The 12,718-nt window shown below is 37.1% G+C and overlaps 1 protein-coding gene across 4 annotated transcripts in view; it reads right to left on the bottom strand.

The window, feature by feature from the left end:
* ZNF283 (zinc finger protein 283) overlaps positions 1 to 12,718 on the bottom strand; it is a 65,172-nt gene that overhangs the window by 42,876 nt on the left and 9,578 nt on the right. For 3 of the 4 annotated variants that reach the window (XM_060398689.1, XM_012190496.5, XM_060398688.1), the window contains one exon: positions 6,262 to 10,399. In XM_060398689.1, coding sequence (XP_060254672.1) covers positions 8,790 to 10,399 — 1,610 coding nt within the window. In that variant the 3' untranslated portion in view covers positions 6,262 to 8,789. Of the gene's footprint in view, positions 1 to 6,261; positions 10,400 to 12,718 lie in introns of those variants that run through there. The other variant, XM_042232145.2, reaches the window with a different exon arrangement.

Here is a 12,718-nt window from a genome sequence, read left to right as displayed (position 1 = left end):
CTCTCCATCTAAGAATGTATATATATTCACAGCTATCATATTTATAACATATTGAACATATATACATATATATATATATGTTGTATACTATAGTATATCATAGTGCTGTGCTTTTTGAGTAAATGTTTCAGGTATCACCTCACCTCTAAAAAAAAATCAACATACAACTCAAAAATACAACTCCTAGATTTAAAGATTATCTTCTACATGACTATTAGGCCATTGTCGCCTAAAAGACATTAATACTAGACCGATAATCAGTCCATTTACAGATTTCTCCAATTATTTAAGAAATGTCTTTCAAAAGTGTTTGCTTTTTCTAAAAGCTCAAAACAAACTAAGGTCCTATATTTTACGATTCTGGCAATTGAGTCTGTTTTGGTCAAGAACTTATCATCCACCTATTTTGTGGGTCAAACTCTTTGAAGGCTCAGGAGAAATAACCCATATAATGTTGCCCATTCTAGATTTGTGCTAATTTTTCTTCAGATAGGCTTAACTTGTTTCTCTAACCTTCGCATTTACTGTGAACACTGTGTGTAGAGGCTTGATTGCTGCTAAGTCCCTTCAGTCATGTCCGACTCTGTGCAACCCCATAGACGGCAGCCCACCAGACTCCGCCGTCCCTGGGATTCTCCAGGCAAGAACACTGGAGTGGGTTGCCATTTCCTTCTCCAATGCATGCAAGTGAAAAGTGAAAGTGAAGTCGCTCAGTCGTGTCTGACTCTTCAAGACCCCATGGACTGCAGCCTACTAGGCTCCTCCATCCATGGGATTTTCCAGGCAAGAGTACTGGAGTGAGGTGCCATTGCCTTCTCCAGAGGCTTGATTAGGTATCAGATTAAACATTTTTGACAAGATAACTTCATAGACAATATTGTGTACTATTTTGTCAAATAACAGGGGGCACATAAGTGAAGCTAGCTTTAATCTCCTGATTCATGTATTGACCACCAGCTCTCTCCATTGCATCAGTACTTTTTCCTCTTTTTTTGCAGTTAAGAAGTAGTAATCCAAAAAGTCACATCAGCACTCCACTTGGAAATTTAAACAGTCTTGTATTTTAAACAAATTAAGACCAAAAAACTTTTTTATTTACTCATATATTTACCTTTTCACATGATCTTCATTCCTTCCCAATGATCTAAATTTCCATTATCAATTCCTTTCAGCTTGAAGAACTTAATTTCTTGGAGTACATGTCTGCTAATGACAAATTTTCATTGTTTCTTTTACTGAAATGCCTTTGTTCTTTATGGATTCTTTTCTTTGCTACTGAATTCTGGGTCTTGTATATTTTTCTGCTTCATTTCTGAAGACAAGTCATTTTTGTCTTCATGCTTCCAAGATTTTCTCATTACCTTCAGTTTTCAGCTGTTTATGTGCCTCAGTACAGTTTTCTTTGTGTTAATCCTTTTTGGATTAACAGGGTTGATTGATTTCCTTTAGGATTGAGTGGCTTGATCTCGTTGTCCAAGAGATTCTCAAGAGTCTTCTCCAGTACCAAAGTTCAAAAGCATCAATTCTTTGGCACATAGTCTTCTTTATGGTCCAACTTTCACATCCATATGTGACTACTGGAAAAACCACAGCTTGAACTATACAGACCTTTGTTGGCAAAGTGTATATGAGTCATCACCTATTAATTCTGTTTCTCTGGAGAACCCAGACTAATGCACACAAAAAAGAAAAAATCTCAGCTATGATGGAGCTCAGCAATTATGCCATCCACTGGATGTAACCTATGGAAATTGTTTGAAGGAACTCTTAGGGGAGGGGATCCAGCCAAATGATACTTAAATCACAACTAAGCTTTCAGGGAAAGGGAAATGAAGTGCACATCCAGGAGTGATGCTCCCGCACCTCTGACCTTCCAGTTCCTCTAAAGTCTCCAAGCACTTTCCCTTCTTGGTGTTGGTTTGCAAACTCAGGAGTTTCCAGGTAAAATTCAAAACTGACCCATGTACATGGAGGGCAACAGAATAGGCAGACCACTCCAGATTGTAGGTGGCAGTGTAAATAAGCAAGGGAACTTATGTAGGAGGTTTATCTTGGGCAACTGCAAGCTGTCTACAGAGAAGCCTTAACTGAGTTCAGTCACACTTACTGTCCAGATGGTCTCCACAACACAATATCTCAAGACTGCATCCTTGAAATGGCTCCTAGTATGAGAACATTGAGAAGACTGCACATTCCAAGGAAGGGGGTAGGAAGGAATCTCCAATTGCCAGGGTCCAGCTTTCAGGTCAACCAGTAGTCACGTCCTTTTGATGACCTCTTCCAATAGCCTCCATCTTTTAAAAGGCTGTCAGTGGGACCCTGCAGAGCCTTTTGTTGAGCACCTCTCAGTCCAGCACTAAGGTCCAAATAATACTAACCTGGAGGAGTTCCATGTTGTGAGACAACCCCGCAAATTAAGAACATCTATTTATCTGCCCATACCTTTTATTTCTTTGTCAAATTGTGCTCACATGGTGGGGGTCACATTTTCAGGAAGTCTGTATGAAGGAGAAATTTCTTTAACTTTGGTATTACAAAGCATCTTAACATACAGAATTTTGACACATTTTCTCCCTTTTTCTTGTAATTTTCTCCACAACTATTCATAACTATTCATGGACTGCGTGTTGCAGCCCATGGGGTCACAAAGAGTCGGACATGACTGAATGACTGAACTGAACTGATTCATAAACAGACATATTAGTGACAATCATTCTGCCACAAGTCATCATAAGACTCAATTTGTTGTTTAGTCACTAAGTTGTGTCTAACTCTTTTGCGACCCCATGGGCTGTAGCCTGCCATGCTCCCCTGTCCATGGGATTTCCCAGGTAAGAAAACTGGAGTGGGTAGCCATTCCCTTCTCAGGGGGCCTTCCCAACCCAGGGACTGAAACCACATGTCTTGCATTGGCAGGCAGATTCTTTACCACAGAGCCACCAAGGAAGATTCAATCTAAACCATATTAATACATGATAATTTACTATTTTTAAAAGAAATAGATGTAAATTTATAAATTTATATGGCAACTATGAGCGTGGTTATAGGAAAGGTTTATATTTTTCTGTTGGCTGACATCATGGAGATATATTATCTTTGAAATGATTAACTATTGCTCAGCCACCCCCATAAGGTAATACAGGGAAGCCACCTATGTTGTTGCTTATTTAACTTATATGCAGAGTACATCATGAGAAACACTGGGCTGGAAGAAGCACAAGCTGGAACCAAGATTGCCGGGAGAAATATCAATAACCTCAGATATGCAGATGACACCACCCTTATGACAGAAAGTGAGGAGGAACTAAAAGCCTCTTGATGAAAGTGAAAGAGGAGAGTGAAAAAGTTGGCTTAAAGCTCAACATTCAGGAAACTAAGATCATGGCATCTGGTCCCATCACTTCATGGGAAATAGATGGGGAAAGTGTCAGACTGTATTTCTTTGGGCTCCAAAATCACTGTAGATCGTGACTGCAGCCATGAAATTAAAAGACGCTTACTCCTTAGAAGGAAAGTTATGACCAACCTAGACAGCATATTAAGAAGCAGAGATATTACTTTGCCAAAAAAGGTCCATCTAGTTAAGGCTATGGTTTTTCCAGTGGTCATGTATGGATGTGAGAGTTGGACTGTGAAGAAAGCTGAGCGCCGAAGAATTGATGCTTTTGAACTATGGTGTTGGAGAAGACTCTTGAGAGTCTCTTGGACTGCAAGGAGATCCAACCAGTCCATCCTAAAGGAGATCAGTCCTGGATGTTCATTGGAAGGACTGATGCTAAGGCTGAAACTCCAATACTTTGGACACCTCATGCGAAGAGCTGACTCATTGGAAAAGACCCTGATGCTGGGAAGGATTGGGGGCAGGAGAAGGGGACGACAGAGGATGAGATGGCTGGATGGCATCACCGACTCGAGGCACATGAGTTTGGGTGAACTCCGGGAGTTGGTGATGGACAGGGAGGCCTGGCGTGCTGCGATTCATGGGGTCGCAAAGAGTCAGACATGACTGAGCGAATGAACTGACTGACCTAGGCTATTATGAGCCTGGTAGCTTATACTGTTTTCCCACAATTCTTCCTTTACCATCTGCCTTTGGCATGGCTCATCCCTGCCTCTGTTAATGTTGGGCTTGTCCACTTGACTTGTCTAATCAATAGAATGTGAACTGATCAGGATGGGTGTACAGACTTTAAAGATGCTTTGGCTCAGCATTTTGTGCTTCTGCCATGGACCGTGAAAAGAACATGCCCAAGAATCTGCTGGTCAAAATGAGACATCAGAAACAGAAGAGGAGAATAACCTTTGTGAGTTATTTAACCATGTGAGTTATTTAAAAAATCACCCCCTTCTAAGAAAGCAACTAGAGGTTTTCCACCTGGGGAGCGAGCAGAGAACTAGAAACTCAATATAGGAGAAAAGTGAGACAAATCTCTAATGTGATGGTGGTGGAGATCACAATCTCTCTCATGTCATATCTCTCATGTCAGGCACAAAGGGCAACCAGCCCAGAATGGATCATATTATATGACTCAATATACTTCCTCATTGCTTCAGTCATTTTGGTTCTTTTAATTTCTGATGAGTGTATCCTAACTGTGTTAAACAACTAAAACTCATGGATCATACTGGGAGCTGGAGATGCGAAGACAAAGCTGATTCCATCATAGCCATCAACCAGCTCCCCGTCTAGTGGAGGATAAATGCACACACGATGGGCTACGTGTTAAATCCTGTCCTAGAAATTGTGCAGATACTTTGTGAAACTGTACACACCTAATGCATCCAATGATGTATGAACAAGGAGTGAAGAGATAATGAAAAATTCAAATAGCCAACAGACAATCAGAAAACTGGAAATGCGAACCACAATCATTACAATCAGGTGCCACTGTATATCTACCACAGTAGCAAAATATGTACATATATTTTTAAACTGATGATGCCACATATTGTCAAGGATACAAACACACACTGCTGTTGGGCATGCCAGCTGGTATATTTGTTTGGAAATCTATTTAATACATAGGAGAACTAAACTTATTAAAGCTGAACATGGATATACCCATAAACAAATTCAAGCAATTCTATCTCCCAGTATGCACAGAAAGAAATGTGTATACTTTGAAAGACATGGCTAATTATACAGTCCTATAAGGCATTCTGACTTCCCAACACAGTATCTTCCAGAACACATACTGGAAGATTTTCAATTAGGGACTATGTTGGAATGCTCTTTTTATGTGGATCTTGGCTGGTACTATGAAGATTCCTTAAAGGAACTGTGCTGGATATTCAGTGAAATTGTTGTGTCCGTAAGTAGAAATTCAAAGACAAGAAAATCAACAGATTAAACTAGAAAAATGATTAAGGACCTCCAATTCAAAACAAAACAATCCAATACAGTAATGCAGTTTTAAAGAACAGGTAATCACAAAAAAAAAAAAATATATATATATATATATATATATATTCTAAAAGAAAATCATCATATAGTCTCACTCACAAGATGTAAAAATTCTAAATAAAATAGTGAAATCAAGTAGTGCATCCAACACACACACACACACACACACACACACACACCAATGGCTAACCTGAGTATACCTAGAAACAGGAGGAAGTCAAAGAGTCTGTCAGTATAAATAATTATCACAGTATAACAATTAAATACAACTGCAGGAAGAGATGATAAAATGGCATTTGATAAAACTCAGGAGCCATGCCTACTTAGACACAACAAAGATATTTACTCATAAGTAACAGAAAACATTAGAAGGCAACTGAAAGTACGATACTGTCTCCTGTCATAGCTAAACAATCAGACTTGGTGACTGAAATTTCCAACTTTATCGTCTCTTTTAGTTATGGTTGCACCTCCCAATGCAGTTTCACACCCTCAAGATGTTAATAAGTCATGAGAATTGGTATTGCCATAGTGAAGTTTGAGATACGCCAACTTAAACACAGTTGAACAATTTTCTTCACTACTCTTTAGTCTTTTGATAAGCTGATAAGGTACTTTAGGTAGTTCCTTAAGAGGGTATTTTAGAAGATGCTGCTTCATAAGCTTCTTTAATCAGAGAGTTAATTTCCTTTGTTCCTCAAGTACTGTTAAGCACTGGTGGCTTCTGAGACCTACAATTTCAGAAATGGTAGGATAAGGTGCTATCGCCGTATCGCCTAGTTAACATGCAAATATGGTACCCAGGAGGAGTAAAATACTAACTGGTGATGATATATTCTATTAAAACACTCAAAGTATTCTGCTTTGTGTTACATTTTATTATTACAATTATGTGGAATAATGCTGTCAACCACTAGACCATAAACGACTGAACAGAGATACCATGGATGGCCTATCTGCAAAAATGGACATAGAGGTGAGTGCAGATAAAAACAATGACCAAGATGAACCACAGACATTTGTCAGTCCAGTTCTGATGTAACTGATTTTTTGGAAATCAGTCATTTTTAAAGGGTCAAATTCTGAGTATATAAGCATTCTTTTATTTTATCATAACTAATATACTTTCATGCTGGCACTAAATCATAACAGCTACCCAGATGAAAATGAAGTCACCAATTTTGAGATGCATTCTGATTTACAAATACTAAATTCTTCTTAGAATTAAGTCATTGTATGTAATTTCCTACTCTAAAAGTCACACAAATCTAAGGTGAACTATCAGAATGAATTAAACTCATACTGATTCGTTTTTGTTTTTGTTTTTTTTGTCAGTTAGCCTATATTTCCATTTAAACCAGAAAATCTGGGGCTTGGATATTCCATAAAAATTATTTTCTATTGTGCAATCTTACATCTGGATTCTGCTTACTGGTATTTTAATTAAAAATTTTGCATTTACCTGGGTCAGGAAGTTCCCCTGGAGGAGAGCATGGCAACCCATTCTAGTACTCTTGCCTGGAGAATCTCCATGGACAGAGGAGCCTGTCGGGCTGCAGTCCACGAGTTCACAGAGTTGGATGTGACTGAAGCAACTGAACAGGCATGCATGCAAATTCAATTAATCTAGCTTTTGCTTTTTAGAGGCTATCTCCATTTAGTTTTGTTACTAGATATATGTTATCCAGAAGAGATAGCAAAAAATTTGTTTTTCCTCTTGAAATTGATACCTAAGAAGATGACAATTTCCAACTATTGTTTCTACGAAATAGATCTTGGAGCAATTTTTTTCAGTCTTTTCCTTTGCTTATTGATCCAAATATGCTTAAATACATTGTGTTGCCTTAAATTAAAAAAAATTCCATATCTCTAATTATATCTTTTCTTATTAATGATTCTACAATGTTGCCAACTTTCTTGACTTTTCCTTATTCAGATTTACCAAAGTCTGAAGTATTGTTATGCCCAGAGTCCGAGTCCCCAAAACTGAGAGAATAAGATGTCCACAGCAATGCAAAAGCATAAAGGGGTTTATTGCTAGCTCGAGTTAGGGCCCAGGTCTCATCCAGCACAGTGGAATCCAACAAGAGCCCCGAGCTCTGAATCACATCTACTTTTATACAGACGGTTCTTTGTTTGTTTCTGTAACAGCATAGCTGATTGGTTAAACTGTAAGCGCGCGCGGGACTTTTAAACCTCGCATCCCTATCTGGATTGGCTTGGGTCTGGCATGGGCGGGGCGCTACGGGGATTTTTCTGATTGGTCTAGCTACACTGCCTGTGGGAGTTCCCAGTGCCTCAGCTTTCCTAGAGACTAAACCTCAGGCCTAGCCTGCCCCTTAGAGCGTGTCCTGGCTCCAGTTTGGTCCTAACAGTATATACATCATACATATCTTATGAAGCATTAAGTATTCTGCTACTCTAATCATTGTCCGAGGAGTGAAGAATTTCTTATTCTAATTAAGTTACTTTGTAACTTGTCTCCTGTTTTAAAGTATGAATGTTGTCTCTCAACTGATAAAGGACAAAGTTTTCATTTTTAATTTCCAATCATTCGTTGACTGATACTTTTGTAAAATATAATGATAATGTTATGGCAATATCAAATTTCTATAAAAGTTTCCAAACATTTACTCTCACTTTCTGCATTTATCTCATGATTGACAGGCAATGATTTTATAGACTGGCAGAACATCTCTGGACAATAGCTGGAGTGGTACTTGTCTAAAGGCCTTCCTACAATTCTAATTCAAATGGCTTCTCATTAGGATAAATTCCCTGATGTATTTTAAGATGTTTACCATGATTACAAGTCTTCCCATACTCCTTAAATTCACAGGATTTCACAGCAGTATGAATTCTCTGATATGCAAGAACCAAACTAAATTTAAAATCTTCCCATATCCCTTTAAGAGTTTCTGATGAGCATAATTTTTCCAACACTTATGAGACTTTGTATTATGAATTAAAGATCTTTACACATTTCCTACATTTAAATGGCTTCACATTAGTATAGATGTTCAAAATCATACAGAAGTTGAAAGGCCTTTTCATAGTCCTCATTTTCAAAATATTCCTCACTAATATGAATTTTCTGATATCAGTTATCCATACACAGTTTAGGGTTTTGCACATTCCCTACATTCAAAAGGTTTCTCAAGAGTAAGACTTCTCACATTAAGTAAGTTGTCTATACACATACACAGACACATTCTTTCACATTTCTTCAGTCATAAAGTTTCACCAGCATCAGCTGCCCCATTTGAATAGGCTGTCCATATAAAGGCTTCCCCACACTCTTTATATTTGTATATTATTTGTTTGTATATAATTTGTATATTATTTGTATTTGTATTTGTATTTGTATCTTTATATTTGTATATTATTACATAATTCTTTCATGTTGAACATGGCTTATCCCACAAGTAAAGGTCTTCCCAAATTCCTTACATTGATAAGGTTTCTCACCAGTATGAAATCTCTGATGAACACTAAGTTGATAGTCATTACTGAAGACCTTCCCACAGTCTCTACATTCATAGTATTTCTCACCAGTATGAACTCTCTCATGTTTAACAAGGCTTGAACCCCAACTAAAGGCCTTCCCACATTCCTTACATTTAAAAGGTTTCTCACCAGTATGGATTTTCTGATGTTGCGTAAGGTGATAGCCACGACTAAAGGTCTTCCCACATTCTTTACATTCATAGGGTTTCTCACCAGTATGGATTCTCTCATGTTGAACCAGACTAGAGCCACAGTTAAAGGCCTTCCCACATGCCTTACATTTATAGGGTTTCTCACCAGTATGAAATATCTGATGTCGAGTAAGTTGATAGCCACTACCAAAGGTTTTTCCACATTCTTTACATTCATAAGATTTCTCACCAGAATGAACTCTCTCATGTTTAACGAGGCTTGAACCCCAACTGAAAGCCTTCCCACATTCCTTACATTCAAAAGGTTTCTCACCAGTATGGATTTTCTGATGTTGAGTAAGGTGATAGCCACGACTAAAGGCCTTTCCACATTCTTTACATTCATAGGGTTTCTCACCTGTATGGATTCTCTCATGTTGAACCAGACTAGAGCCACAGTTAAAGGTCTTCCCACATTCCTTACATTCATAGGGTTTCTTGCCAGTGTGAAATATCTGATGTCGAGTAAGTTGATAGCCCCAACAAAAAGCCCTTCCACAAATTTTACATACATAAGGTTTCTTACCAGTATGGATTTTATGGTGCTGAGTAAGTTGATAGCCACGACTGAAGGCCTTCCCACATTCTTTACATTTATAAGGTTTCTCACCTGTATGAATTATCTCATGTTTAGCAAGGCTTGAGCCCCAAAAAAAGGCCTTCCCACATTCTTTACATTCATAAGATTTCACACCAATATGAATTTTCTGATGTTGAGTAAGGTGATAGCCACGACTAAAGGCCTTCCCACATTCTTTACATTCATAGGGTTTCTCACCAGTATGAATTCTCTCATGTTTTACAAGGCTTGATCCCCAACTAAAGGTCTTCCCACATTCCTTACATTCATAAGGTTTCTCACCAGTATGAAATCTCTGATGCACAGTGAGTTGATAGGCACTTAAAAAGTCCTTCCCACATTCTTTACATTCAAAATGTTTTTTAGCCATATGAATTCTCTCATGTTGAACAAGTTTTGAGCCATGACTGTAAGCCTTCCCACATTCCTTACAAATGTAAGGTTTTTCTTGATTAGGAGTTCTTTGATGTGCAATAAGAGATTCATGCTTTTTGTAAGTGGGCATTTTTTCATAGCTGATTATCACTTGACTGAAGAATCTCTCTTGGTGTCCCTGGAGCCCCTTGAATCTGCTCTTACATTTCCAGTTATTTTTGAAAATGGATGCCTCGAGCTCAATGGTTTTACTTCTTTCCTTTATCTTCCACTGGGAAAAATTTATTTCAAAAATGTCCTTTTTTGAAAATGTATTTTTTGTCTCATATGTCGACTCCAAATCTGAAAGAAAACAAGAAAACCAAAACATTTTATTCCCTTTACCAGAAAAAAAAGTCCTTTATACTAGAAGTAAAGACACATTGAAAATAATACTCATAAGTAAACTGAATCAGGAGACTTAGTAAACTCCTAGGCACAAGCCTCTCTTCTGTTCAACAACAAATTCAGTTGTGACTTTTCAGCTCTTGTGATCTCATCATGTTCTCTCTTTTTTTTTTTTGCCTTAAAAAAAAATTTATTTCTTATTAAAGGATAATTGCTTTACAGAATTTTGTTGTTTTCTGTCATCATCACGTTCTGATCTGACAGTTTTCTGGAGGATTCCACAAAGGTCATTTTAACAAGTTCCTCATCATCTTCCTTTGTAAACAGTCTCTTAAACTAAAATGTGCCCTTCCACCAATCAAGTCACTAGGCAAAGAATATTAGGATCTGAATTTAGGGCTACTAAGGTGAGTGGAATTTGTGGTTCAAGGTTTATCAAAGGAGAAGCCATGAAAAGGAGCCCCAGGAACCTATGCAGGGCTTCTCCCTTGGATCTGTAACCAAATGTTATGCATTCACAGGGTGCCTGGGGTATTGACTACAATCAGAGATTCTAGAAGTTGCACACTGGAAGTCAGCCCAGTTCAAATGGAAAGACCTCAATGAACACTCCCAAGCATCTACTTTGAGGCCTCTCAAAGACCATATATTGAAAGTAAGAACCATACCCTGGAGCAATAGTTCTCAAACTTTCTGGTCTCAGTAGACTCTTATACTCTTCAATATTGTGAATCCCTTGCTTGCACATGTGTAAGTGTATCTGCAATACAAGTATACAAATCTAGTGTTTTTGCCTATTGGTGATTGTATAATACCTTGGTAAGCTAATAAATGTTGGATGAGTACTGTGGAAATAATTGTGGCAAGCAATTTTAATCAACATTAATTGGGCACAGGCCTAAACTGCACTGACTATTGCTATTTTATTTAATAATTTCTTATTGTTTTGTATACAATAACATTTGGATGTGAAGACTGTGTGTATATCCAGAAGGAAGCCAGTATTTAAACTGACCAACCTAATATTACAATTACTTTGAGATAACCAAATGTAAACTAAAAGGAGTGCACTTATGTACAACTTAGCCTCAATAAGTAGTTCAACAAATATGAATTGAGCTTCCATTATAATTACTTGGTATTTGAATGTTTTTGTTTAAGGCTCAACAGTGACAGTAAATGAACAGAAGTTTAACTTCCTTTTAGCTGTTTTTTTTTAAAAAAAGCATTGAGGACCCAAAAGAGCTTTTGTTTATGTAGGTTATATCTTTTGAAATTAACCATATTAGAAATTAAAACTGAGAAATTTAAAGTTATTAATTTATTTAAAAATGATAAATCATTATGAATTTTATGAAAAGTAACCATATTTGGAAGAAAAATTCCAAAACAAAAAATTAATGAATAACTTCTTAAAATATTTTGTAAGTCTCTTTAATATCTGGCTTAACAGAAGACAGCTGGATTCTTTTGCATTCAAACTGGCAATGCTACTTTGGTTGAAGAAATAGCACTGAAGAAAACAGCATATGAAGAAAATCCAGCCTCTAACAGATATGTAATTATAAAATAGCAGAATATTCTATGAGCTTGTTTAAGTAATAGTGGATGCTATTCTTTGATACAGTAAAACATGAGAAGTGATGGTTTCTTAAAAGGTTAGTTCCAAGGTGGAATATGCAACCATACTCATGAATTCTTCATATTATGTTACAGAATCCATTGCACTTTGGATGATTTTTTTTTTTACCCATGCATAATTCTGTAATATCATGCACTGGTCATTTGAAAAATACTGGTTCACTGAATTCTGCAGATATTTGAAATGCTGACGTATTTTATTACATAATATCAAAGAAAACCATAAGTTAAAAATATATCTACCTCATCAGAAAAATATTTACTGGGAAGCTGTAAACTCAAAATAATGGATATAAGCTTCACACAATTCTAATATTTATTTGAAAGTTTAAATTTTATCATTGGCAATAAATACTCTCAGTTGTTCTTAAAGTGACATGCTCATTTAGAAGAAAATGTTTTCCAACTACTCAAGGCTTCAACCATAGTCTGCCTGTCAGTCATTCTTTCAAGGAAAAAAAAAAGGGGGTGTTCCATGAAAAAAGCAGCTAGTTTAACTCATAATTCAAACATTGACACAGGCAATTTCCTGCAAGGTAACCACTTCACTTCAGTATACAGCAGAAGAGCTTAATGAAGATTTTCTGTCTCATCACACAGAATATTTTCAAAACGCATCCTCAAGGATCAGGA

The sequence above is a fragment of the Ovis aries genome, chromosome 14 (assembly GCF_016772045.2).
Source record: "Ovis aries strain OAR_USU_Benz2616 breed Rambouillet chromosome 14, ARS-UI_Ramb_v3.0, whole genome shotgun sequence".
NCBI classification, from domain to species: Eukaryota; Metazoa; Chordata; class Mammalia; order Artiodactyla; family Bovidae; genus Ovis; species Ovis aries.
The sequence above is the reverse complement of the archived record's forward strand: the minus strand, read 5'-3'. Positions and strand labels throughout refer to the sequence as shown.